This window comes from Aquarana catesbeiana, linkage group LG04, assembly GCF_042186555.1.
Source record: "Aquarana catesbeiana isolate 2022-GZ linkage group LG04, ASM4218655v1, whole genome shotgun sequence".
Lineage (NCBI taxonomy): Eukaryota > Metazoa > Chordata > Amphibia > Anura > Ranidae > Aquarana > Aquarana catesbeiana.
Window position 1 is genome coordinate 124,552,604 of NC_133327.1, and position 25,982 is coordinate 124,578,585.

The 25,982-nt window shown below is 41.1% G+C and overlaps 1 protein-coding gene across 4 annotated transcripts in view; it reads right to left on the bottom strand.

Annotated features, from left to right (window-relative positions):
- Window positions 1–25,982, bottom strand: part of EPHB1 (EPH receptor B1) — a 453,260-nt gene that overhangs the window by 95,902 nt on the left and 331,376 nt on the right. For all 4 annotated transcript variants that reach the window (XM_073625512.1, XM_073625507.1, XM_073625511.1 and 1 more), the window contains exons 5-7: window positions 21,235–21,570; window positions 8,651–8,775; window positions 2,345–2,507 (exon numbers count right to left, since the gene is read on the bottom strand). In XM_073625512.1, the coding sequence (XP_073481613.1) occupies window positions 2,345–2,507; window positions 8,651–8,775; window positions 21,235–21,570 (624 nt within the window). The remainder of the gene's footprint in view (window positions 1–2,344; window positions 2,508–8,650; window positions 8,776–21,234; window positions 21,571–25,982) is intronic.

The following is a 25,982-nucleotide window of genomic DNA, read 5'->3' on the forward strand; positions in this document are numbered from 1 at the left end:
ATATTCTACACTGGCAACTGAAGCAAAGTAGCACAGTATAGCACACTAACTAATAGCATTGAACAGAGCCCTGTTCTATCTCTCTCCATGCCGAAATCACACTGAAAATGACTGCCATTGAAAGAATACTTTTATACTGTGGGGCGGGAATGAGCATGATTGGATAAAGTCATGATGACAGTGTCCAATCATGACTCTGACAGTGCTCTGCGCCCTGATTGGCTGAAGCTTTCACTGATTCAGCCAATCAGGGCTTGTAAGGCACTGTTCACTGCCGCAATGCATTGTGGTCAGTTCGGGGGGGGGGGGGGGGCGAACAAGCGGTCGAACTAACTGTTTGTTTGGATGTTTGCCGAACGTCCAAACAACGAAAGTTCGGTCCGAACTTATGCTTGGTCCGAACCGTTCGCCCATCCCTACTAATAAATACTGATGCCAAGCTCTCTGTACCAAGAGTGAACATACTGCATGCAGAGAATTACAGAAAGTTGATATCAAGGTATTTATACTCGTTTTGTGTAAAAATATATTTCATGATTTAATTGGTGTTTTAATACATGCCCGAAGCTCAGCTTTTAATAACTGTAGGTAAACTTTCACCACTTTCCCTTTAGCCAAAGATCAGTCTTAACCTCAATAGGGACACAGGCCAAGTAGAACTGGCAGAGAAGGCGTTAAGAGCTTTGGAACAATACAGAAGCACAGCATCCCTCTTGGCTTCTCTACCTTCCTTTCTAATGCCCAGACTTGGTAAGGAAAGATGCCCAGCAGAGTTACGCATGTAACAGCCTGGCTCAGTGCCCCAGGCCAGTGTAGGAGGAATGTTTCCGCTCGTGGAGAAGAACCTGTGTCTTGCAAGCAGTGAAACATGTTGGAATCTGATTATTTAAAACATGGGGGAAATGAAAGGAAATCAAATAAACTAAAATAGTTTGATGGAGTGGAAGCCATTTCCAAACAGAAGGGGTTAAATTAACAGATATTTTGCAATGCTGAACTGAAAGATCATGCATGTAAATACACTGTATGAGGAGTGTGAAACAGCCAGGACCAATCAGGCAGAACTAGTTTGCAATCTAATATATGTTCCTATTTTACACTTCATTGCTATTATATGAATATGATGTCATGTCAATCAATTATTCACATGAAATCTGACGGCAGCAAACCAGCAAATGACCCATACAGAATGCTCATTTTCATTAGGATGGCCCAATATATATTATATGTAATCTCAAAGCCTTCTGCTGGAATGTTGCATATTATCATTACAATGTTTGGAACAACCCCTAGCTGCGTGTTTTTGACACATCTTTATAGTTTGGGTATAAAATATGTATGGGGCCCCTCATACATAGTATCATACAAAAACTCCCAATAGATTCAGCCTGCAAAACAGTTAAATGCCATCCAGCATTGGGGTTACTTTATTGGAAATGGAGCAACTCCACACTGGATCTGCTGCCATAACCACAAATTGAATAATTGCTTTTTATTTAAACATGCATTACAAGAATCAAGGTAGGAACTTGGTCAATTTAAAGGGGACCTATACTCAGAGAGTGCTATCGTATAGGTAATATCTATAAAAGTTTATCATGCTAAAGAAGTGGAAGCCTGAAAAAAAAATCAACCTTTTGCCTTATTTAACTTCTGAGATGAACCAGTAACCTTTTTACACAATTTCTTGGTGTGGTACCTGTGATGGAAGTCACTTTGGGCAGGGAGCCCATGGAACCCATAATCCCTTGCGGAGGTTGAGAAACCTTTGTTTCAGCTCCCCATTCACCTCCTATGTCTAAGTCACCCTGTGTACTCTTTGCTGGGTCATTTGGGGTGTGCTTGTATTCCATTGTTATATTGTGTCTATCTGCCTTGGGAGAAAAGTATATTATGGGATGTATGTCTATGTGGAGGGGGGATTCCTCCAGCAGCCCCTCTCTGCTGATAAGACTGTTTACTGATGAGAAGTTTGAATACACCTGACCTGTGTGTCTATTGTTATTGGACAGTTTACCCTGCCCTGAATGCAAATGGAGGGGGAAAGGTTGTCCCTGCATGTTACCTCTCTGTACATGTGTTTCCGTAAACAGTTCATGTTGAGCAACCAAACCAGTACTGCCTTCTTATTGGTTATCAGCAGTTTGGAATATCTGATTATTCAGACTGCGTTACAGTACCTTCAAAGTCCTATTTTGCTTTCTGTGGTAGGGATTTTTGCCTTTAATGTCTAGTTATCTAAAGGATGTGGTACCAGAAAAAAACCCTTACAGACACAGAGACTGTTGGTTTGCAGTCTCCCTCTTATTTTACATTTTTACTTATTTAAGGGGTCATCACTTACCATCAGTCAGTGTTTGGAAGCACATTTTTCCGCTGTACTTTCCATAACCCGCCACTGTGCGCGCCCTGACCTGTACCACATACACCACACCAGGCTTCAGTCCTTCTATGCTGGCTGTGTTGGTTTGGCTTCTCGCTATAGAAGAGTTAAATTCATTTTGATCCTGTTAGTAAGAAAATGTATAGAAGTGTATAAATATACAGTGCAGTAAAAAAGTAAAAATAAAACATAAACAGAAAATAAAACAGAACTTGCTATAATATATCTAGGCACCGAAAATTGCTTTGGCAATAAAATTTTGAAAGAAGAGCATGAGTAGGAATCATTACATTTTAATCTGATATTTAGTACAGTATATACACTTTCGTTACTTGAAAAAATACTGGGTCCCTTTTGGTTTATAATACTTACCATATTTTATAGCTGCTAGTCTCTAACGATTGCCTTATTCTAAAAACAAAGATATTTGCCTGAAGTGTAACTACTTTGCCCCTCCTATATGTTATTCTGTGCAAAGATCTGCTGTCCTGTTGCTTTAGAAGTCAGCAGAAGCAACAAATTGTGTTATTTTGATATCCTGCTACTGGTTGCACAGTGAAACCTTCATCTGTGTGTGGCTGAAACTGAATTAATGCACAGTAAAGAATCACAATCTCAACAAAAGCCACTGCCTAAATTTCCAAAAGGGGGTTGTTACTTGCACAAGTTATAACGATGTTTCAGATGGCTTCCAATCACAGAGGTTTATAATATTATTAACAATATCAATATTGAGTTGGCCCACCCTTTGCAGCTATAACAGTTTCAATTCTTCTGAGAAGGCTGGCCCACAAGGTTTAGGAGTGTGTCTATGTTAATGTTTGACCATTCTTCCAGAAGTGCAGTTGCCAGGTGATGTGGACGAGAAGGCCTGGCTCACAGTCTCCACTCTAATTCATCCCAAAGGTGTTCTATCAGATTGAGGTCAGGACTTTGTGCAGACCAGTCAAGTTCCTCCACCTCAAAATCGCTCATCCATGTCTTTATGGACCTTGTTTGTGCACTGGTGGGCAGTCATGTTGGAACAGGAAGGGGACATCCCCAAACTGTTCCCACAAAGTTGGGCGCATGAAATTGTGCAAAATGTCTTGTTATGCTGATGCCTTAAGAGGTTCCTTCACTGGAACTAATGGGACCAAGCCCAACTCCTGAAAAACAACCCCACACCATAATCCCTCCTCCACCAAATGATTTGGACTAGTGCACTAAGCAAGGTCCATAAAGATATGGATGAGCGAGTTTGGGGTGGAGGAACTTGACTGGCCTGAACTCAACCCAATAGAACACCTTCGGGAGGAGACTGTGAGCCAGGCCTTCTCGTCCAACATCAGTGCCTGACCTCACAAATGCGCTTCTGGAAGAATTGTCAAACATTCCCATAGACACACTCCTAAACCTTGTGGACAGCCTTCCCAGAAGAGTTGAAGCTGTTATAGCTGAAAAGGGTGGGCCAACGCAATAGTGAACCCTACGGACCAAGACTGGGATGCCATTAAAGTTCATGTGCGTGTAAAGGCAGATGTCCCAATACTTTTGGTAATGCAAAGTATAAAGCAGTCTATAGGCTGCTGCTAATGCATTTTTTCTTTGTACCGTAGCATGAAGGTCAGTAAATGACCTTACTTAATTTGCTTGAACTGCTAATACAAGCAGTTTTTCCTTTTCTTCCATCCTTCCTTCCTGCTACTAGTATCCTGTCTGCAAAATGTTCCCTTGTTATTAATGCAGAGTGGGGTAAAGACAGAAATTCCTTTGCATTAAGGAGGTTATTATTCTGATCAGAGGATCCTGTGGGAGGAGAGGGGGTACGTTACTTAAATAAGTGTTAACACTAAGGTTGGGTTTAATGTGTATGTTAGGGATAAGGTTGGGGGTTACAGGAAGAGTTAGGTTAGATGGTACAGAAACTGTTAATGTTGGGGTTACAGGCTGTGTCAATTTGAGGATTTCCCTCAGCTAAGGGCATCACTCCCTGCTCAGGAAGTTCTGCCAGCATTTATAGAGGACATCATTAGGTAAGCTCGGTTAGTTAGACAGCCTCCTTAATAAAAACCTGTTAGCTCAAGGGCATATTTAGGAAAAGATTGTTAGATGAAATCTTTAAATTATGAACAATCTGTTAGAGAGCATACTTGGATAATGTCTGTTAGGAAAGGCATCCTTAGGAAAGTTCTATTATTTATAGGGTATCTTTATATAGGTCTAGAGTGCATCCTCAGAAAAGGTCCAGAGAGAATCCTTAGAAAAGGTCTGTTAGAAGATATACTGTGGAAAGGTCTGTCACTTAGAGGGCATTCCTTGATAAGGTCCCTTAGAAGGCATCCTCAGGAAAGGTCTGTTAGTAGGAGAGCATCCTTAGAAGAGTTTTTTTTTAGAGGGCATCTTTAAAAAAGGTATGTGAGATAGAAGTCATCTTAAGGTAAGATGTTTTAGAAGGCATCCTTATTACAAGGTCTATAGGGTAGAGGGCACGATCTGTTAGTTAGAGGGCATCCAAAGGAATGGTCTGTTAGAAAGCATATTTAAAAAAGGTCCGTAAGTTATAAAGCATCCTAAGGAAAGGTCTGTTAGTTATAGGGTGTCCTTTGGACAGGTCTATTACAGTGCATCTTTAGGAAAAGTCTGCTAATTAGATGACATCTTTAATAAAGGTTTGTTAGAGGGAATTCTGTGGAAAGGTATGATAGAAAGAATCATTAGGAAAGGTCTATTTGTTAGAGGGAATTCTTATGCAAGGTCTGGTAGAGGGCATTCTGAGGCATACATCTGAAAGAAAGTAAAGTGATTTTCCCTAATAATTACCAATGGTGTTACTATCTCACAATAACACTACCTGGGTTCTTCTTGAATCGAAAAGCTACCTTTCATTCCATAAAACCAATGGTTTATCAACTTAAAATTAGCTGAAATGTACAACACTGTTTCACTCATATTAGGTAATTCAAGTAAGCTTAATGATGATTACTACACTAGCAGAGCAGAAAAATTTGGTCTAATCACCAGTATTGTTCTTTTAGTCAAAAACACAGAAATAAATGTATTGTCTGTAAGCCAGCGAGATCAATAAAAGACACATTGATCACCATGCATTCAGCCTTAATAATAATGAAACTAGGAACAGAATAGGTAAGGTAAAACAGACCGCTGGGCTTTTCTTCACATAAATGTTGTGTAGCTTTGGAAACACTCTGAGGTTAAATGGCTCAAATTTTCAAAAGGACAAGCTAATCACCAGCAAGGACAAGGAAAGCACTATTTGTGATAAGAGATTGACAATGACTTATTAGAAAATATTTGTGACTGATTTAAAGTAGAACTAAAGGCAAAACTTTTTTCATTTTTTTGCCATTTGTGTCCCATTTGGGGATATTTGCTGTTACTTCCTGTCCCATAGCCAAAACAAGAATTGAGAAGAAATCCCACTAAAGTGAGGGAAACCCTAGTTGTCAACAGGGTCACCAAAATGAGTGTTCCCATTGGAAGATTTCCTCTCTATTACTATTCTGGGGACAGCCTAAAATGTGTGATTTTATTTTAATTTTACGTTTAATGATAGCCGTAAATAGGAATAGGGAGAATGAATGTCCCTACCAGGGGCACAAATACGCTCCACTCCATCTAAAATGAAAAAAAAAGTTTTCTCCTTTAGTTGTACTTTAAGGGTCATTCCCCCAATATGGATGTATCCGTTTTTTTGTTAGGGGCTTATTTGCTGATTCACCCTTTAACATCTTTAACTTTTAGGAGAATCCAATGGGTTTTTATTCGTAATTCTAGAACAAGTACTGAGGTGTTTTTTACCTTGACGCATAGAATGCATTAAAGAGGAGGTCTGCCCCCTGCATGGAAAATTAAAAGTCAGCAGCTACAAATACTGCAGCTGCTGACTTTTAATATGGACACTTACCTATCCAAGGAGCACACAATGTCGGCACCACAGCCGATCTTCAGATTGGCTGTCGGGTGCAGTCGCCGCCATTGCTGGTAAGGGAGCCCGGCAGTGAAGCCTTTTGGCTTCACAGCCGGTTCCCTACTGCGCATGCACAAAGCGCGCTGCACTTTATAATTGGCTCGGTGGAGGAGGAAGGAGGAGGGGGGCCGAACCTCTGAGAGATGGCGCCGCGGCCCCGTCTCCTGGAAGTGGGGAAGGGGACCAGTCAAAAATAGGTCCCCATTCCCCCAGGAGAGGTGCCAAATGTAACATCAGAGGGGGAGACGAATAAGCGGAAGTTGCACTTTTGGATGGAACTCCGCTTTAAAGGTAAACAAATTTAGACTTTAGAACCACTTTAAGCACCAAAGCCCACGCTCTCTCAGTCGTCTGGTAGGCTTCCAATTCTAATCTAACATAGACAGAGAGCAGGTGCACAGAAAAAAGAAGAAGCATACTGCTGAGACCTGATTTGAATGACTTTACTGCATCTATTGTAAGCTTTAAGGACTACTCCAAAGTCTCTGTAGCTACAATGATCATTAAAGGTTTTATTTAAATATTATTTACCTCTTGTTAAAAATATATAAATATTTGAACGTCCATAGTCTGTTCACAGTTCTACTTTAAATATTGTTATTTTTCCATTATAAAGTAATTGAATTCTCTCCATGTGTGCTAAAATAAACAAAAGTTTCTTAAATAGGCCAAAAAGTTACAATGGGCCCTGTAGGTGAAGAAACTGTGCTGTAGTATTCAATATTCATTCTTAACATAAAAACAAAAACATGTGTAGTGCCGATATTCAAGTGCAAACTGTAAAAAAAATGTGGGTAATAATAAGTGTATAAAGTCCCAAAATGAATATGCTTCACAATAAGTCAGAAAAGTGAACAGTGAGGTCAGCCATTCACTGCCATATCACATATGTTGACTCTTCCAAAGGTGCTCAGAAAACCAGCCACCAACTCCTTGTGAAATCAACACTCACTGGAACTTAGGCCGGCCATACACGGTTCAAACCTTTAATGGGCAGGCTGAATGTACCAGGTTCAACTTTGGTACAACCAGCCAACCAGATTCTCTTGCGATTATTGCTAGCGGCTGCTATAGCTGCTAGCAACAATCACTGTCTTCTTCTGGTGGGGATGGCTTCCCCCCCCGCTGGGAGCAAGAAAGAAATTTGTACCGTGTATGGCCAGCCTTAGGGCTGTCATTACAACAGCATATACGTCTGTGGCACATAAGAAATCCCTCTGGAATCTGTGCAGCAACCCAGGGTGGAGGCGGAGTTTTTAGTGCTGACGTCACGCTGCTGCATGATTCTTGGTCGGCAGCGGTTTTCAATGTGAGTAATTTACACTTTTATATATAATACTTTTTTATTTGTGCTTTTATCATAATAAAATAAAATGACTGCACTATTGGAAATGACTTTTGGCCCGTGGTGAGCTTTGTTGGCCCTAGGAGTTCAGAAGGTACCATTGAATGCTGGTTGTTGCATAGATTCCAGAGGAATTTCTTATGTGCCACAGGCGTATATGCTGTTGTAATGACAGCCCTAAGTTCCGCTGAGTGTTAATTTTACAAGATGTTGGTTATACACTTATTATTACCCACTTTTTTACAGTTTGTACTTTATTGAATATCGGCACTATACATTTTTTTGTTTTTATGTAAATTTGGGTTTTGTTACACTGCTTTTATGTGAAAGCAGCCGCACATTATTTATTTATTGGTCACAGCGCAGATTTTTTTACACTTATTTGTTTCATTATTAACAGATGACGTGGTCGCTTTGATCTTAGCTTGTTCCATATATTAAGTAACTGAGTTGAACAAAAATTGATCTCAATCACTTGGTTGGCCAAATTCTCATCCATATAAAAAATCTCTGGTGAAACCAGACAGAATGATTTTTGATTATACTCCCGTTAATCTACAAGATTGTCTGGTCTGTAGGTGCCCTACAAACTACAAGTCCCTGTGTGATTAAATGATTTCCAGTTACCTCTCCTGAAAGCACTTCAGCTGTAAGTCAGCTGCATAGAATTTCTCATTGGTTCCTGACTTATGACATCTTCTTATTCACTTAATAGACTATCTATAAATGTGATAAGCTTTGGCAGCAGCAGCCAAGTTTTAAATTATTGAGTCAGTAAAGACTGAACACTTTATGGCACTCTAATGCAAGCAACTTTTATATTAATTATAGCTCTGAAGAGGGTGTTAATGGATTGGTTCTGCTCACTAGCAATTCTGCTACCATTAATTTACTAACACCATTGCTACCATCTAAAAAAGAGTTGTCATTCAACATAAAATCATATACTTACCTTCTCATAATACCGGATTTCATAGTCCAGGATAATACCGTTGGGCTGCTCTGGTTGGGGCCAAGATATAGTGATACTCTTCATCGTAGCTCTGACCTGGTGCATGATTGGAACAGTGGAAGGAGCTGGTGGGAGAGAGGCAAAATTGTTACTGCATGAACGTCATGTAGGAGAAAATGCAGCCAGTACAAACAAGCGATTCTGTAAACAGGGATACGATTTATTTGTTTGATTGGCACTAAAATATAGCAGGCCATACACATGAAAATATAACCAAACTTTGTGTTTCAGTTCTTTTTTTTTTTTTTTTTTTTTTTTTTATCGTAAAGCAATCGAAGGCATGAAAGGTGTTTTTTTAATTTACCACAAGGAGATGGAATCAAAATTACCCTGGAAAAAAACAGATTGATTTATATGAGATGGCTGCTGTTTCATTCCATTACAATCCCATTTCAATTCTCCATTTTATTGAAACCTTCCATTTATTTTCCAATTTTGACTTCACAATTGGACCAAATTCTGGTGGTCGATCACACTCATAGGTGGTGGATTGCTTTGTTTTTTGCGATGACTTTAGATTTTATTTGTTATTTCTGCTGGCTCAAAAATGGTTGAAATCAGGCCTGTACTGGCCATAGGGACTACCGGGAGATTCCCGGTGGGCTGATGTCTCAGTGGGCCAGTCAGGTGCAGTCCTGGAGCCGCTCCTCTCTGACAGTGAGTGATCGCAATTTCACTCCTGTCAAGAGGAGAAGCTTCCTTCCATTAGGCGTTATGCTCCCTCCAGCCTGCAGGGGGAGATAGACCAACAGCAGACTTTCCTCCCTCTCTCCCTTATCACTTGTTATCACATGACTGGAGAGAGGAATGAGAAGCTGCTTTCAAAACGGTGAGTACATGTGGGAGGGGGAGGACACTGATGTGAAGGGCTGATGATGGGGGCTCTCTGATGGGGGCTCTGATGTGAAGTGAGCTGCTGGTGGGGACTGCTATGTGAAGGGAGCTGCTGGTGGGGACTCTGATGTGAAGGGAGCTGCTGGTGGGGACTCTGATGTGAAGGGAGCTGCTGGTGGGGACTCTGATGTGAAGTGGGCTGCTGGTGGGGACTCTGATGTGAAGTGGGCTGCTGGTGGGGACTCTGATGTGAAGGGAGCTGCTGATTGGGACACTCTGATGTAAGGGGGATGCTGTTGGGGACACTCTGATGTAAGGGGGACTCTGTTGGGGACACTCTGATGTAAGGGGGACTCTGTTGGGGACACTCTGATGTAAGGGGGACTCTGTTGGGGACACTCTGATGTAAGGGGGACGCTGTTGAGGACACTTTGATGTAAGGGGGACGCTGTTGGGGACACTCTGATGTAATGGGGACGCTGTTGAGGACACTTTGATGTAAGGGGATGCTGTTGGGGACACTCTGATGTAAGGGGGGCACTGTTGGGGACACTCTGATGTAAGGAGGGTGCTGTTGGGGACACTCTGATGTAGGGGGGGCGCTGTTGGGGACACTCAAAATTAAAGTGGGCCAGTCATGAGGAAGTCCAGGGCCAAATTTTTGTCCCAGTCCAGCCCTGGTTGAAATTGAACAAAAAATGGCAAAGTTCTTGGTCAGCTTTAAGGGTCACAAAAAACACCAACAGTGGTGCATAAGTGGCATTATGTTTTGCTATGTGTATGATAAAACCCCTTATTTTCCTTGAGATAATGGAGTTAACAAAAAATAAATAATCATAATCCAATGCTTTGCTGAACCCTAGACTCCCTGTGTGGAGGTTCATGGTACAACAAGGAAGCCTTGTAAAGCCAATCATTTCCAATAGAAAACAAGCACATTTTTCTTGAGGGGGCTCTTTATTTATACAGTAAAGATGAGATTACAGGCCCAGAGGCTGATATGCACAGTTCAGATTGCTCTTCAGACCTCCCTTTTAGAATTTCCTGCATTCTAATGCCCCATACACACGGTCGGACTTTGTTCGGACATTCCGACAACAAAATCCTAGGATTTTTTCCGACGGATGTTGGCTCAAACTTGTCTTGCATACACACGGTCACACAAAGTTGTCGGAATCCGATCGTTCTAAACGCAGTGCCGTAAAACACGTACGTCGGGACTATAAACGGGGCAGTGGCCAATAGCTTTCATCTCTTTATTTATTCTGAGCATGCGTGGCACTTTGTCCGTCGGATTTGTGTACACACGATCGGAATTTCCGACAACGGATTTTGTTGTCGGAAAATTTTATCTCCTGCTCTCCAACTTTGTGTGTTGGAAAATCTGATGGAAAATGTCCGATGGAGCCCACACATGGTCGGAATTTCCGACAACACGTTCCGATCTGACATTTTCCATCGGAAAATCCGACTGTGTGTACGGGGCATTAGAAACATGCTTGAAGTCATTGTCAACTGCTGTAACAATGTACAAAGAAATATGATGAGCAGGATGACCAAGAACCCAATTAGATTCACGCTTCAGCAGTTTAATCTAATCACAGAAATATTTTTTTTATTGGTTGGTATGCGTTACAATACAGTGCTCCTCTTTATACATAAATCATAATCCAAATGATGTAAAATTCTACAAAAAATCAGTTCAGGGCAGCAGGTAAAACCCACCAGTGACCTGCTAATGCAATCTAGGAATCAGACTAAAGCCTTACAGTTGAGCCCCAGGGAAACAGCTAAATACACAAATTAAATAAATATAAGGTAGCTGTGCTAACCTGCCAAAGGATTTGTATTATTTGCTATGCAGTCCTGATATTTACATATTCCGTACCACGCAGTACAACCAGCCTGGTGATTGGGTTTTCTGTTGCTGTGAAGTAACACAGCCAGATCATCTCCCTGCCCCAGCCTGTGATTGGACAGTGAAGAAGTAGAATCTGATAAGAACATCTTCCTGTCCTCCTTTCTGTCAGGCCTGATTGGCCTCTAGTACTGCCAATCCCTCTGCCAGTCTCAGTGCTCCTCTACAGGGATCACAACAGGCCAAAAAATATGTTAAATCTCAGTGTATCCTGTATACTAGTTGCATTAAGAATTTTTTTATATATAAATACAGAACTGCAATAAATGGTGTTTTTTTAAGTCTAGCTTTAGTAATTTCAGTTTCATACGATTTCCTAAAGCTAGACTAAGCTGACTTCTTACACTGCTTATGTGAGACTTCAGTCTCTTGTCTAAGATTCCTGTGCAGCCACTGCCTGCAATTTGTGTGGTTGAGGCTGCAGAGGTATGAAAATGGGGGCATTGTCTGAATTATCACAAGGTCAAGTTTAGGGTCATACATAAGATACATATATACTTAACCACTTAAGGACCGAGCCTCTTTCTGAGATTATTGTTTACAAGTTAAAAACAGTTTTTTTTGCTAGAAAATTACTTAGAACCCCCAAACATTATACATTTTTTTTCGAACACCCTAGAGAATTTCTGTCACACTGTATTTGAGCAGCGGTCTTACAAGTGCACTTTTTTGTGGAAAAATACACTTTTTTGAATTAAAAAATAAGACAACAGTAAAGTTAGCCCAATTTTTTCTTTTATACTGTGAAAGATAATGTTACGCCGAGTAAATTGATACCTAACATGTCACGCTACAAAATTGCGCCTGCTCGTGGAATGGCGACAAACATTTGCCCTTAAAAATCTCCATAGGCGAAGTTTAAAAAATTCTACAGGTTGCATGTTTTGAGTTACAGAAATGTCTAGGGCTAGAATTATTGCTCTCACTGTACCAATCGCGGCGATACCTCACATGTGTGGTTTGAACACTGTTTTCATATGCCGGTGCTACTCACGTATGCGTTCGCTTCTGCACGCGAGCTTGTCGGGACAGGGCATGTTAAAAAAAAAATTTTTTCTTATTTATTTTACCTTTTATTTTTTATTTTTACACTGTTTTTTTTTTAAATGTCACTTTTATTCCTATTAAAAGGAATGTAAACATCCCTTGTAATAGAAAAAAGCATGACAGGACCTCTTAAATATGAGATCTGGGGTCAAAAAGACCTCAGATCTCATATTTACACTAAAATGCAATAGAAAAAAAAAATAAATAAATTTTGTCATTTAAAACATTTTTTTTTTTTTAAATGACCCTTTAAGAGCTGTGGGCGAAAGTGACGTTTTGACGTCGCTTCCGCCCAGCAATTGTATGGAGACGGGTGGGGGCCATCTTCCCCTCACTCGTCTCCATACTGAGCCAGCAAGAGGACGTGATCGCCTCCACCGCTGCCGACAGCTCCGGTAAGCGGCGGAGGGCACCAGATCGCAGCGGGGGGGGTCCCGCTCCCGCCACTGATAAAAGTGATCTCGCGGCGAATCCGCTGCAGAGACCACTTTTATCTTGTAGTGGACCATCCGCTGAAAAAGAGGATACCAGAGTTTTGGCAGCTAGCTGCTGCCATAACAACGATATCCTCCTTCAAATAGCCAACATAAAACTGTGGCGCGGCGGTCCGTAAGTGGTTAAAAAATGATAGCCAGATCCAAGAATTGAAGACTATGAAATAAACCAAAGCCACATGTCAGGTAACTTTCTAAAACCCCCCTGAAACAACATGAGTGCAAGCTCTGGACCATATTGGCTGCTCTGCCGTTTTAAGAAAAAAGAAGTAAATGTATTTATTGGGTACACATAGTTCTTTTATTAGTTCTTTGTTTATAACTACATTCTGAATTTTAATTAGACTAGACCTGTTGTAACCCGGAGAACCTAATAAAATGTCCACATGTATCACCAATGCTGACTGGAAAGTAGTTATCTGCTCAAGATGGCTGCTTATGTTCATTTGCCACGCAAAGCCGAAAAAAGTCCCTTAAACAAATATTGCTGTATGTTTTGCTTTTCACATGAAGGAAGCAGATGTAAACGTACAGTCTTCCCTACAGAAAAGCCATAATGTACAGTGTTCTCTGTGGAATAGCCAATTTGTACATTGCATCACAAAGCCTTCAAATGATCTTATGGAATGAAGGTCTAATCACTGGAGTCTGGGCCACCCTCCCTCTTGCGTTTCCCAGCATAATGCTTCATTTTGGAGGTCAGCTCTGTTTACTTCCCCTACACGAGGTACCTCTCTCGAGTGCATGCAGGAGGCAGAAAGCCGTCGCTTCTTCTGTTTACCCAGCTCTCCTCTAATCCGCCTTTTTTGTTTTCTATTCCCATCCTTTTGGAGAAGGATGTTAATTTCCTGAAATTAAGCACTTAACTTGATTGCTGTTTTGTTAATTGCAGGCTTCATAGCTATGGCACTGTTGCGTGGTTAGCATGGATAATGTAGCGAGGATCCAGGAAGCTCCAACAACAAGATCACTGCTTGGTACAGCTCATTATCCCATAAACCTGAGTACTAAACATCTCAGCCAGAATACCTGGACACGTTTGTTGATACTTAAAGGAAATCCATCAGTAAAGAAGACAGCTGTATGAATATGTTCTGATGAAAGAAGCCATTTCATGATTATGTGCAGCATATTAGTTCTAAGGAATAAATAGTTCTAAGGAATAAAGTAATCACTGAGTTAGCACCCAGGATCTAGTATGTAGAATGAGTCAAGGAATGGCTGCTTCCATCACAGCCTAATCACAAAGGTGTCTTGCTCTTTGACAAAGTTAGTTAACAATCACAGTTTTAATCAGGCAGAATTTACTAAACCACAATCAAAGGTTAGCAAACATGAAGCTGACATTAATGCAAAGTGATGACCTGAAACAAAGTGTTTTCTACCTACTGGGGTGGGTCATGTTGAAGAGCCTGACATAACCATAGTTTTAAAGGCACTGGGTATCATTTACTTATCATATAGTTATTTTTTTCTCTCCTATAAGCAGACATAACTTTTTTTTTTTTTTGCAGAATTTCTTGGAAAATTTTTCGGGCTCTTAGTTTACAATCTCACAGTCTAATCTTGCAGCGTGGAAGATGTAAGATGAGGTTACAAGGAGCTGACACTGCTATCTGAGCTGATGACTCCAGCAAGTCTCTCAGTCTCACAGTTATTAGGTCAGTTCATATAACCAACCGGCTCCTTGTTTTCCAAACCTCTCTTTCACTAATCAACACATGAATTGTGTGCAGGAAAACCTTCACTGGAAACACAAAACAACGGGGTATTGGTGACACAGTATGAATGAGTAAAGGAATTCTGCCACAGACTACCCAGAACTAATGTTTATTCTCCATTAAACAGCTTAATTCCACCATCACACATGCTAACTCGTCCACTACACAGCCTAATTCCTCCATCACACATGCTATTTCCTCCTCCACACATCCTATTTCCTCCACCACACATCCAGTTCCCCCACCATACAGCCTAATTCCTCCACTACACAGCCCAATTCCTCTACCACACATCTACTTCCCCCACCAAACAGCCTAATTCCTCTACCTCACATCCAATTCTCCCACCACACAGCCTACATCCCCCACCATACAGCCCAATTCCTCCATCACACAGCCCAATTCCTCCATCACACAGCCCAATTCCTCCTCCACACATCCTATTTCCTCCACCACACATCCAATTCCCCCACCACACAGCCTAATTCCTCCACTGCACAGTCCAATTCACCCACCACAAAGCCTAATTCCTCCACCACACATTCAATTCTCCCACCACACAACCTACATCCCCCACCATACAGCCTAATTCTTTCACCACACAGCCCAATTCCTCCACCACACATCCAATTCCCCCACCACGCAGCCTAATTTCTCCACCACACAGCCTAATTCCTCCACCACACAGCCTAACTGCTCCACCACACAACCTAATGTCTCCACCACCTAATGACTCCACCACACAACCTAATGTCTCCACCACCTAATGACTCCACCACACAACCTAATGTTTCTACCACACAGCCTAATTCCTCCACTACACAGCCTAATCTCTCCACCATACAACCTCACTCCTCTGCTACACAGCCTAATTCTTCCACCATACAGTCTAATGACTCCACCACGCAGCCTAATTCTTCCACCACACAAACTAATGTCTGTACAACACCGAATAATTGCTCCATCACACAGCCTAATTCCTCCACCACAGACCCTACAGCCTAATGCCTTAACAGCACAGCCTAATGTCTCCACCACACATCATAATTATAACGCCTCCATCTCAGTCTACACTAAATTTTGCTTCAATTATTTTATTAAACATGGCTAAATCTGGCACCTCACTGATACTTATTGCAGCAAACAAATCCTCTCAATCACACCTGTGTGCATGGGTTATGCAAGTATCAATCTGGGACTGTAAAAAATACAAAGGCTGCCATTGCTGACCTTTCCTTCTGCAAGTGCTAGCTGCTTTGCTGTCATTTTGATCTAGTGGCCTCAACTCTGCCTGCCTCATTTATACAGATCAAACATTTCTTAAAGATACTAATAATTTCTGCCTTCATTTGCTGCATATTCCTTTCAGGTAAGTGAAAGAAAAAACATTGAAATCAGAAGCAACCAGGAAAGTAATATTTTCAGGAGGATAGCAATGGCAACACCCATAATTCTTACATTAAATATAAAACTATAGAGTGAACCATCCAGTAAGGAATGAGCCAATGCAATAAGTCACCACTGCGAGTTTCATCTGTGTAAAAATTACAGCTTGTGTTTTTGGGGTTTGTAAAACAACACGATTTTTCCACTGGCTCTAACTAGATTTGTGAAAATATAAAATGTGAAAAAAAAAAATAAACCTACTGACTGGAAAAAAAAAATACATTAAAAATACACACACATATATATATACATATAAAAAAAATTGTACAAAACCACTCCAACTTCTGTCCGGTTCCCTTTAACTGATTGGCCAGGCAGCAATATAAGATTCACCAGTAGGTGGCACTGAAGGCGAAATAAGAGATTGCACTTCCAATAAAGCCATGGTGCTAGAAGTGACAGGTCCCCTTGATGTTGCTACAATGAGGGGTTTTGAATCTGGAAGGATTTTAAAAAGTATGGAATCTCCCTATAATTAGATTTGTATTACATCATCCTAGACATCGAGCGGGAAGGACATTAGACAGGCATGATGATCTTAAATGAAATGGACAGTCTGAGGACAGACAAGAGTTAAAACAGAAATGGATGTCTAGAATGAAGCTTACAATCTGCAGTTTCATGATATAAAACAGATAAATGGCAACACTGAGGTGCTTTGACTGCTCCTGATAAATGCATGTGTATTAATGGATATTGAAAGCAGTTATGTATGTGACACAAATAAAAAATATGAAGAGACGACAAAGTCCTAGATAATATGGATGGATGCTGGACTGAAAAACATGACGGGGGAGATAAGCAGCTGATAGGCTGAAGGTGAAGGAGAGCGGAGAAGACACGTGCTTCATCGCTTTGAGCTTCTCTGGGCTCTACGCAGATCTCTGGCCAGAATCCAACAACAGTCACATATTCATAATCACTCAAAACCTGTCAATTACCTGATGAGAGTTTAATGCAGTTACTAGAGACTATATAAATTAAGTGTGGGTTTAACACACACAATGAATTATATAAAACACAAGCTCACCCTTATACCTGCAGCCATTTGCTGTTCATTTTCTCAATTAAAGTGAACCTGAGAGGATAAGATATGGAGGGTGACATCATTACTGACTTGTTTTTAAATGACTTTGGGGCTGTAATCCTCGTCCTGGCTTTCTTACATTCCGCAAGCATGCAGCCAGTGAAGTGTAGGGATACCTGATTTGCATATACCTATTTTATATCAGTGAAGCAAAAAACAGAAGAGGGCAATGGAGCCCACATAAGAGCAATGACAGCTCCTATATTCTCTTATTTAGATTACTTACCTTTCTTACCAATTTCAGAATTCTCTACTTATTGTGCCCTTCCAGCTCCTATACACATACGTAGGTGTGTATATATATATATATATATATATATATATATATATATATATATACAGAGGGGGCGGAAAGTATTCGGACCCCCTTAAATTTTTCACTCTTTGTTATATTGCAGCCATTTGCTAAAATCATTTAAGTTATTTTTTTTTTCCTCATTAATGGACACACAGCACCCCATATTGACAGAAAAACACAGAATTGTTGACATTTTTGCAAAGTTATTAAAAAAAGAAAAACTGAAATATCACATGGTCCTAAGTATTCAGACCCTTTGCTCAGTATTTAGTAGAAGCACCCTTTTAATCTAATACACCCATGAGTCTTTTTGGGAAAGATGCAATAAGTTTTTCACACCTGGATTTGGGGATCCTCTGCCATTCCTCCTTGCAGATCCTCTCCAGTTCTGTCAGGTTTGATGGTAAACGTTGGTGGACAGCCATTTTTAGGTCTCTCCAGAGATGCTCAATTGGGTTTAAGTCAGGGCTCTGGCTGGGACATTCAAGAACAGTCACGGATCAGGCCAAGGCTACAAAAAAAATTCTGCTGCACTTAAGGTTCCTAAGAGCACAGTGGCCTCCATAATCCTTAAATGGAAGACATTTGGGACAACCAGAACCCTTCCTAGAGCTGGCCATCCGGCCAAACCGACCTATCGGGGGGAGAAGAGAGAGGTAAAGAAGAACCCAAAGATCACTGTGGCTGAGCTCCAGAGATGCAGTCGGGAGATGGGAGAAAGTTGCAGAAAGTCAACCATCACTGCAGCCCTCCACCAGTCGGGGCTTTATGGCAGAGTGGCCCGACAGAAGCCTCTCCTCAGTGCAAGACACATGAAAGCCCGCATGGAGTTTGCTAAAAAACAGCTGAAGGACTCCAAGATGGTGAGAAATAAGATTCTCTGGTCTGATGAGACCAAGATAGAACTTTTTGGCCTTAATTCTAAGCGGTATGTGTGGAGAAAACCAGGCACTGCTCATCACCTGTCCAATACAGTCCCAACAGTGAAGCATGGTGGTGGCAGCATCATGCTGTGGGGGTGTTTTTCAGCTGCAGGGACAGGACGACTCATTGCAATCGAGGGAAAGATGAATGAGGCCAAGTACAGGGATATCCTGGAAGAAAACTTTCTCCAGAGTGCTAAGGACCTCAGACTGGGCCGAACGTTTAATTACCCACAAGACAATGACCCTAAGCACACAGCTAAAATAACGAAGGAGTGGCTTCACAACAACTCAGTGGCTGTTCCTGAATGGCCCAACCAGAGCCCTGACTTAAACCCAATTGAGCATCTCTGGAGAGACCTAAAAATGGCTGTCCACCAACGTTTACCATCCAACCTGACAGAACTGGAGAGGATCTGCAAGGAGGAATGGCAGAGGATCCCCAAATCCAGGTGTGAAAAACTTGTTGCATCTCTCCCAAAAAGACTCATGGCTGTATTAGATCAAAAGGGTGCTTCTACTAAATACTAAGCAAAGGGTCTGAATACTTAGGACAGTGTGATATTTCAGTTTTTCTTTTTTAATAAATCTGCAAAAATGTCAACAATTCTGTGTTTTTCTGTCAATATGGGGTGCTGTGTGTACATTAATGAGGAAAAAAATGAACTTAAATGATTTTAGCAAATGGCTGCAATATAACAAAGAGTGAAAATTTTAAGGGGGTCTGAATACTTTCCGTCCCCACTGTACATCTATATATAAACTTTGCAGAGCTATTTGCTCTGTAAAACTGTATGTGAATAGGGACAAGACCAAATATTACTAGGCTATTTTCTCGCCACATTAAAATTTCTTTATAGAATGAATCAGGAAAATAATGCATTGGATGGAGTGTATGATCATATGAAACAAGTATTTATCAGCTCCATCTAGTGCCCATAAAGTGGTATTTCCCTGATTCACTCTAGCCTGTATGAACAATAAACATTTGACCTAGAGAGAACATATTATTATTATAATACAAGATTTATATAGCGCCAACAGTTTGTGCAATGCTTTAAAAGATTAAATAGCCTAACAACATTCGACAGGTGTCACCAGGTGCTAATTGCAGACTTCCTGTTGCATAAACCTCACATGTGAAAGATTTGTTTTTCTTTTGTTTATATGTGATATATACAATTATATATTCATGGGTCTCTCTTTCACATGTGAGGTTTATGCAACAGGAAGTCTGCAATTAGCATCTGGTGACCCCTGTTATATTTGGGACTATATAAGAACTGTTTTGCAGACATATCTGTGTAATGACGAAGTGCACGTGAAGCGTGTGAAACACGTCTACCCAGCATTCTGATGCCTGTAATTTTTGGGATGTCCAAAAAAGAAGATTTTGATCTACAGTGGTGTGCGGCCATTTCTTCTAGTTTCTGCCACTCCTGCCCCTGCTCAGTGAAGACAGAGAACTGAGTGATCAGCAGTCATGTGATCGCACTGTTCTTGGTCTTAGAGCAGGCCTGGGACAGCTGCAGCATAAAGCCGGTGCTGCAGCCATATAGGTGAATATGTATTTTTTTTTTCCCTGACATTCTGTACTTCTCCTTTAATGCTAAGTTATTCTCTAGAATAGGGTAATAAAATGGCAAGCAAACTTTTCCTGACAAAAATGCTGGTCCAGACTCCCTCCAGGGCTGACCACTTGACCAATAGCTTAGGCCTTTGGTCATATGATCACTGCCAAAGGGGAGAATCAGTCATTGTTTAAAAACTGATCATCCTCCCCATCAACTGAGATTACATGGCCTAAAACCAACTGTTTTGGTGACATTTGGAGCACTACTATAGGGACTCTTCATTTTCCCCAGGAAAGACAAGTATTTGTGCCCTTCTTTTACTCTTAGTTTATCCAATTCTGCATGCTTGCCAAAATAAATGCCTTCACTGATATTGAATAGCAACACAATGCACAAAGTACTATGCATTACCGTGTGTTACATTACTCCAAGGTATAGGTGTGAAGCAGGCTTTAATAGATATATACATATGGATCTTCCGAACATTTAATATACAGTTGACAGTGAGGATAATATCTTCAAATTCAAGGTTTGTTATGATTTTTTGCTGTTTGTGGCTGTTTTTAAATAAACCTGTATTTGCTAGTACATGAACAACTTAATCCCAGCAGGAATCTGGGAAAAATAAGCATGGCATGGACAACATATTATTTCATGGACTAAGGACAGGACCAAACAGTAGTGGAAGAATTGTGTTTTGTTGTCCTACATACACAGTAACCATTCTGATGATGCCCTCAGTAAAAGCATTCACTTCATGGAGGCTCACACTTAAAAGTATATAAATAAAAGGAAACAATCTTCTTAGCGTCATTAAGCATTACATTTTATAGCTATCACTTTCCAAACCTGCCATGTCACCGCTAGTCCCTACCATTATATACACGGCGTTCTGCTCTCTTTAATGCCTACCGCATGTGTAAGCAACCCAAGTTCATAGGTTTATGAAGCTAAGATATTATTACTGCACTTATGTGAACAAGCTTACAAAAACAGCCACTGACCTTTTGGTATTTAATTTAACAGTTGATATTAAGCCATAAATCACACATTGTATGAGCTTTTTGCTATTGTCCGGCAATAGGCTTTTTTATATTTTAGGCTCTTTAGATAAGAAAATATATATATAATCAGCGCTAGCCTTTTGTGAAAAGTAAAACAGAATATAGCAAAGGGACTCACCTGCTTGGTTAGTGGTTATATTGACGGACACATGTTGGGGAGGGAATGGGCTTTTATTGGTCACTCCATTCACAGCCTGGATCTCAAACGTATATGGTGTGTGGGCCCATAAATTGCTGATGAAGACACGAGTGTCTGTGAGCCCCATTTGTCGGGGAACAAAATCTACATTATCATCGCACCGCGAGCAACTCCTCCGATCAGAGCGACACTTCTTGCAGATAATGTTGTAGGTGACATCGTCCCTGCCTCCAGTTTCACGTGGGGGGTGCCACTCCAATGTGATCGACGTCTCATTCACTATAGAGATAACATTACGAGGTCCAGAAGGAACACCTATTAAAAAAAAATAGAGTTAATTAAGTATAACTAGCATAACTAAAGGAAAACTCTTCTTTTTTTTCTTTTTTTGTTTTAGACAGAGTGGAAATGGATTAGAATACCTGTCAGGTTTTAACCCTCTCTATTTGTCCTATTAACCATTATCATTGAAAGTGAAAGTAAAAGAAAATCCAAATTTTAGGTTGTCCCTAGAACAGGAATAGAGAAGAAATCTTCCAATGAGGACACTAGGTCTGATGACCCGGGGAGCCCCAAGAGATTCTCTTAAATTGCAGGGATTTCCTCTCACTTCTTCTTTTGGCTATGGGACAGGAAGTGAATGGAAATCTGCCCAATGGGCCAGAGATGGCAACAAAAAAAAAATGACAGTAGTTATACCCCTCCCTAAGGCTGGGTTCACACTAGAGCGAGTAGCAGCTCACAGGAGGAGTTTGGTGCCTCTCCATTCACCGGTTGAGGTCCAATTTCAGCCCAAATTTTTGGCTATATTTGGACCTGAAACAAACCAAAAACGCACAGGACTCCTGTGCGTTTTCGCACTGGAGCTGCTCCGGAGATGTGTGAACCGGCTCCATGGAGAGCCGGTCACAATCTCCTGCTATGTGAATTGGATGCGGTAAAATCCGCATCCAATTCGCAATAGTGTGCACCCAGCCTTACTCTATCCAAAATTGAAAAAAAAAAAGTTTTGCCTATAGTTCAAGTAATTTAAGTTTTACTACAATGTTTTTCTGAGTTGAGAACACACTAAAGCTTGTTAGACAATTTGATATTCATGCCAACGGTAGACAAACTGCACCACAATTCTGGTTAAAGGCATTAAAGAGAACTGTCAGGAACAAGCATTTTAAATAACCTAACTCTCAACCATTAACATGTTATAATAGTGCAATTCTGCCTTTTATAGATGGTTTGTGTGCTGTTACTTGTAGTGTCTTCTTGTTACAGCATAGACAATAGTCCAATGTAAAGCCATAAATCCCCCAAGTAGGCTCACCTATCCCCTGCCTGACCTAATACTTTGTAAGGGCTGCCAGAAGGAAGTAAAACTGCCAATTAACAAAGCCTTCAGTTTTCCTAACAGCAGGCAAAGTGATAAGACCCATACTGACACTTCTGCTCAGATGGTAGGTGAATACAAGAAATAATAAACAGTAATTCATGAACGGAAAAGAAACCCTGTTGTAACAAAGATTAACACTATTACAGAAGGGTTTTGGTGACTGATTCTCTTTGAATATAGACAATGGATTGGTTGTTCTGTGCAACCTCACTACTATTCCTTTATCATTATTATTATATGACAAGATTTATATAGCTCTAACCGGTTCATGAAGCATTTTACAATATAAAGAGAAACAGTACAGTTACAATGCAATTCAAAAACAAAAGGTTTAGGAGGGCCTTGCTCTTGAGGGATTTAAGGTACTGTTTGAAATAAGATGGCATCTAAAGCAGGCCACAGACAGAATGAGAATACTAGATTATATAGGCAGACAAAGCCAGTGGGTCATGTTGCATGGAGAACAATTGACTGTATTGGGGAGATCATTTTGCCCTATCCCTATTGTTCTCCTGGAGATAGGTTGGTGCTGGTAGTGGCTCCTCTATGCTCCCTTCCCTTTCCTCCCCAATAGGTAGAAACGTGAATGCTCAAAAGACCTCGATATTCAAGTTTATTCATCTAGTCAACAAGACCTCTTCCATTGATTAGATTATACCTAAATGTCAGGCTGTCCCCAAAGGTCTATAGTCTTCTAAACCGAAAGTTAAAGTAGACAAGCCTTAAGAGAAATACAAGACTGTCCTTGCTGATCTCCTTTTGAAAATGCTAGTTGTTTCGTTTCACTGACTCAAAACAAGTTCTCCAATCACGGAGATCAAAGAAAAAAAACAGAAAGCATTTTCTTCATATGCTGAAAGGACAGCAGTGTTAGCCTCCAAGATTCTCTCAGGGCAGCCAGAAACAAACACAATACATCTTGGTAGGTAAACACTACAATATTCATACATATTGTCGGACCTAAGGTCCTAAGGTAAGGACAAAAATTACATACAATAGAGGGACCAAGAAGTTTGGATTCAAGAAAGTTATGATATTCCACAAAGCCCAAAAGCACTCTGCTAAGCACGTATCAGAATGGAGTAAAAAATAAATAAATACATTTTATATATATATATATGGATATATATATATATATATATATATATATATATATATATATATATATATATATATATATATACACAGTATATATATATATATAATATATATACACACACACACAGTATCGCACAAAAGTGAGTACACCCCTCACATTTTTTTAAATATTTTATTATACCTTTTCATGTGACAACACTGAAGAAATCACACTTTGCTACAATTTAAAGTAGTGAGTATACAGTTTGTATAACAGTGTGAATTTGCTGTCCCCTCAAAATAACTCAACACACAGCCATTAATGTCTAAACCGCTGGCAACAAAAGTGAGTACACCCCTAAGTGAAAATGTCCATATTGGGCCCAAAGTGTCAATATTTTGTGTGGCCACCATTATTTTCCAGCACTGCCTTAACCTTCTTGGGCATGGAGTTCACCAGAGCTTCACAGGTTGCCACTGGAGTCCTCTTCCACTCCTCCATGATGACATCACGGAGATAGTGAATGTTAGAGACCTTGCGCTCCTCCACCTCCCGTTTGAGGATGACCAACAGATGTTCAATAGGGCTTAGGTCTGGAGACATGCCTGGCCAGTCCATCACCTTTACCCTCAGCTTCTTTAGCAAGGCAGTGGTCATCTTGGCGGTGTGTTAGTTGATGTTATCATGTTGGAATATTGCCCTGCGGCCCAGTCTCAGAAGGGAGGGGGTCATGCTCTGCTTCAGTATGTCACAGTACATGTCGGCATTCATGGTTCCCACAATGAACTGTAGCTCCCCAGTGCCAGCAGCACTCATGCAGCCCCAGACCATGACACTCCTTGACTGTATGAAAGACACACTTGTCTTTGTACTCCTCACCTGGTTGCCGCCACATACGCTGGATACCAATCTGAACCAAACAAGTTTATCTTGTTCTCATCAGACTACAGGACATGGTTCCAGTAATCCATGTTCTTAGTCTGCTTGTCTTGGAGGCTTTCTTGTGCATCATCTTTAGAATAGGCTTCCTTCTAGGATGACAGCCATGCAGACCAATTTGATGCAGTGTGTATTGTCTGAGCACTGACAGGCTGACCCACCAAGCCTTCAACCTCTGCAGCAATTCTGGCAGCATTCATATGTCTATTTCCAAAAGACAACCTCTGGATATGATGCTGAGAATGTGCACTCAACTTCTTTGGTCGACCATGGCGAGGCCTGTTCTGAGTGGAACCTGCCCTGTTAAACCGCTGTATGGTCTTGGCCACCATGCTGCAGCTCAGTTTCAGGGTCTTGGCAATCTTCTTATAGAAAAGGCCATCTTTATTTAGGGCAACAAATCTTTTTTTCAGATTCTCAGAGAGAGAATGGGGAGCAGGTGTGTTAAATTTGGTTTTATCGCTCTCATTCTCTCATACTGGTCACTGGAAGTTCAACATGGCACCTTATGGCAAAGAACTCTCTGAGGATCTGAAAAAAAATAATTGTTGCTCTACATAAAGATGGCCTAGGCTATAAGAAGATTGCAAAGACCCTGAAACTGAGCTGTAGCACGGTGACCAAGACCATACAGCGCTTTAACAGGACAGGTTCCACTCAGAACAGGCCTCGCCATGGTCGACCAAAGATGTTGCGTGCACATGCTCAGCATCATATTCAGAGGTTGTCTTTGGGAAATAGATGTATGAGTGCTGCCAGCATTGCTGCAGAGGTTGAAGGGGTGGGGGGGTCAGCCTGTCAGTGCTCAGACCATACGCTGCACACTGCATCAAATTGGTCTGCATGGCTGTTGTCCCAGAAGGAAGCCTCTTCTAAAGATGATGCACAAGAAAGCCCGCAAACAGTTTGCTGAAGACAAGCAGACTAAGGACATGGATTACTGGAACCACGTCCTGTGTTCTGATGAGACCAAGATAAACTTATTTGGTTCAGATGGTGTCAAGCGTGTGTGGCGGCAACCAGATGAGGAGTACAAAGACAAGTGTGTCTTGCCTACAGTCAAGAATGGTGGTGGGAGTGTCATGGTCTGGGGCTGCATGAGTGCTGCTGGCACTGGGGAGCTCCAGTTCATTGAAGGAACCATGAATGCCAACATGTACTGTGACATACTGAAGCAGAGCATGATCCCCTCCCTTCGGATACCTGGCCACAGGGCAGTATTCCAACATGATAATGACCCCAAACACCCCTCCAAGATGACCACTGCCTTGCTAAGAAGCTGAGGGTAAAGGTGATGGACTGGCCAAGCATGTCTCCAGACCTAAA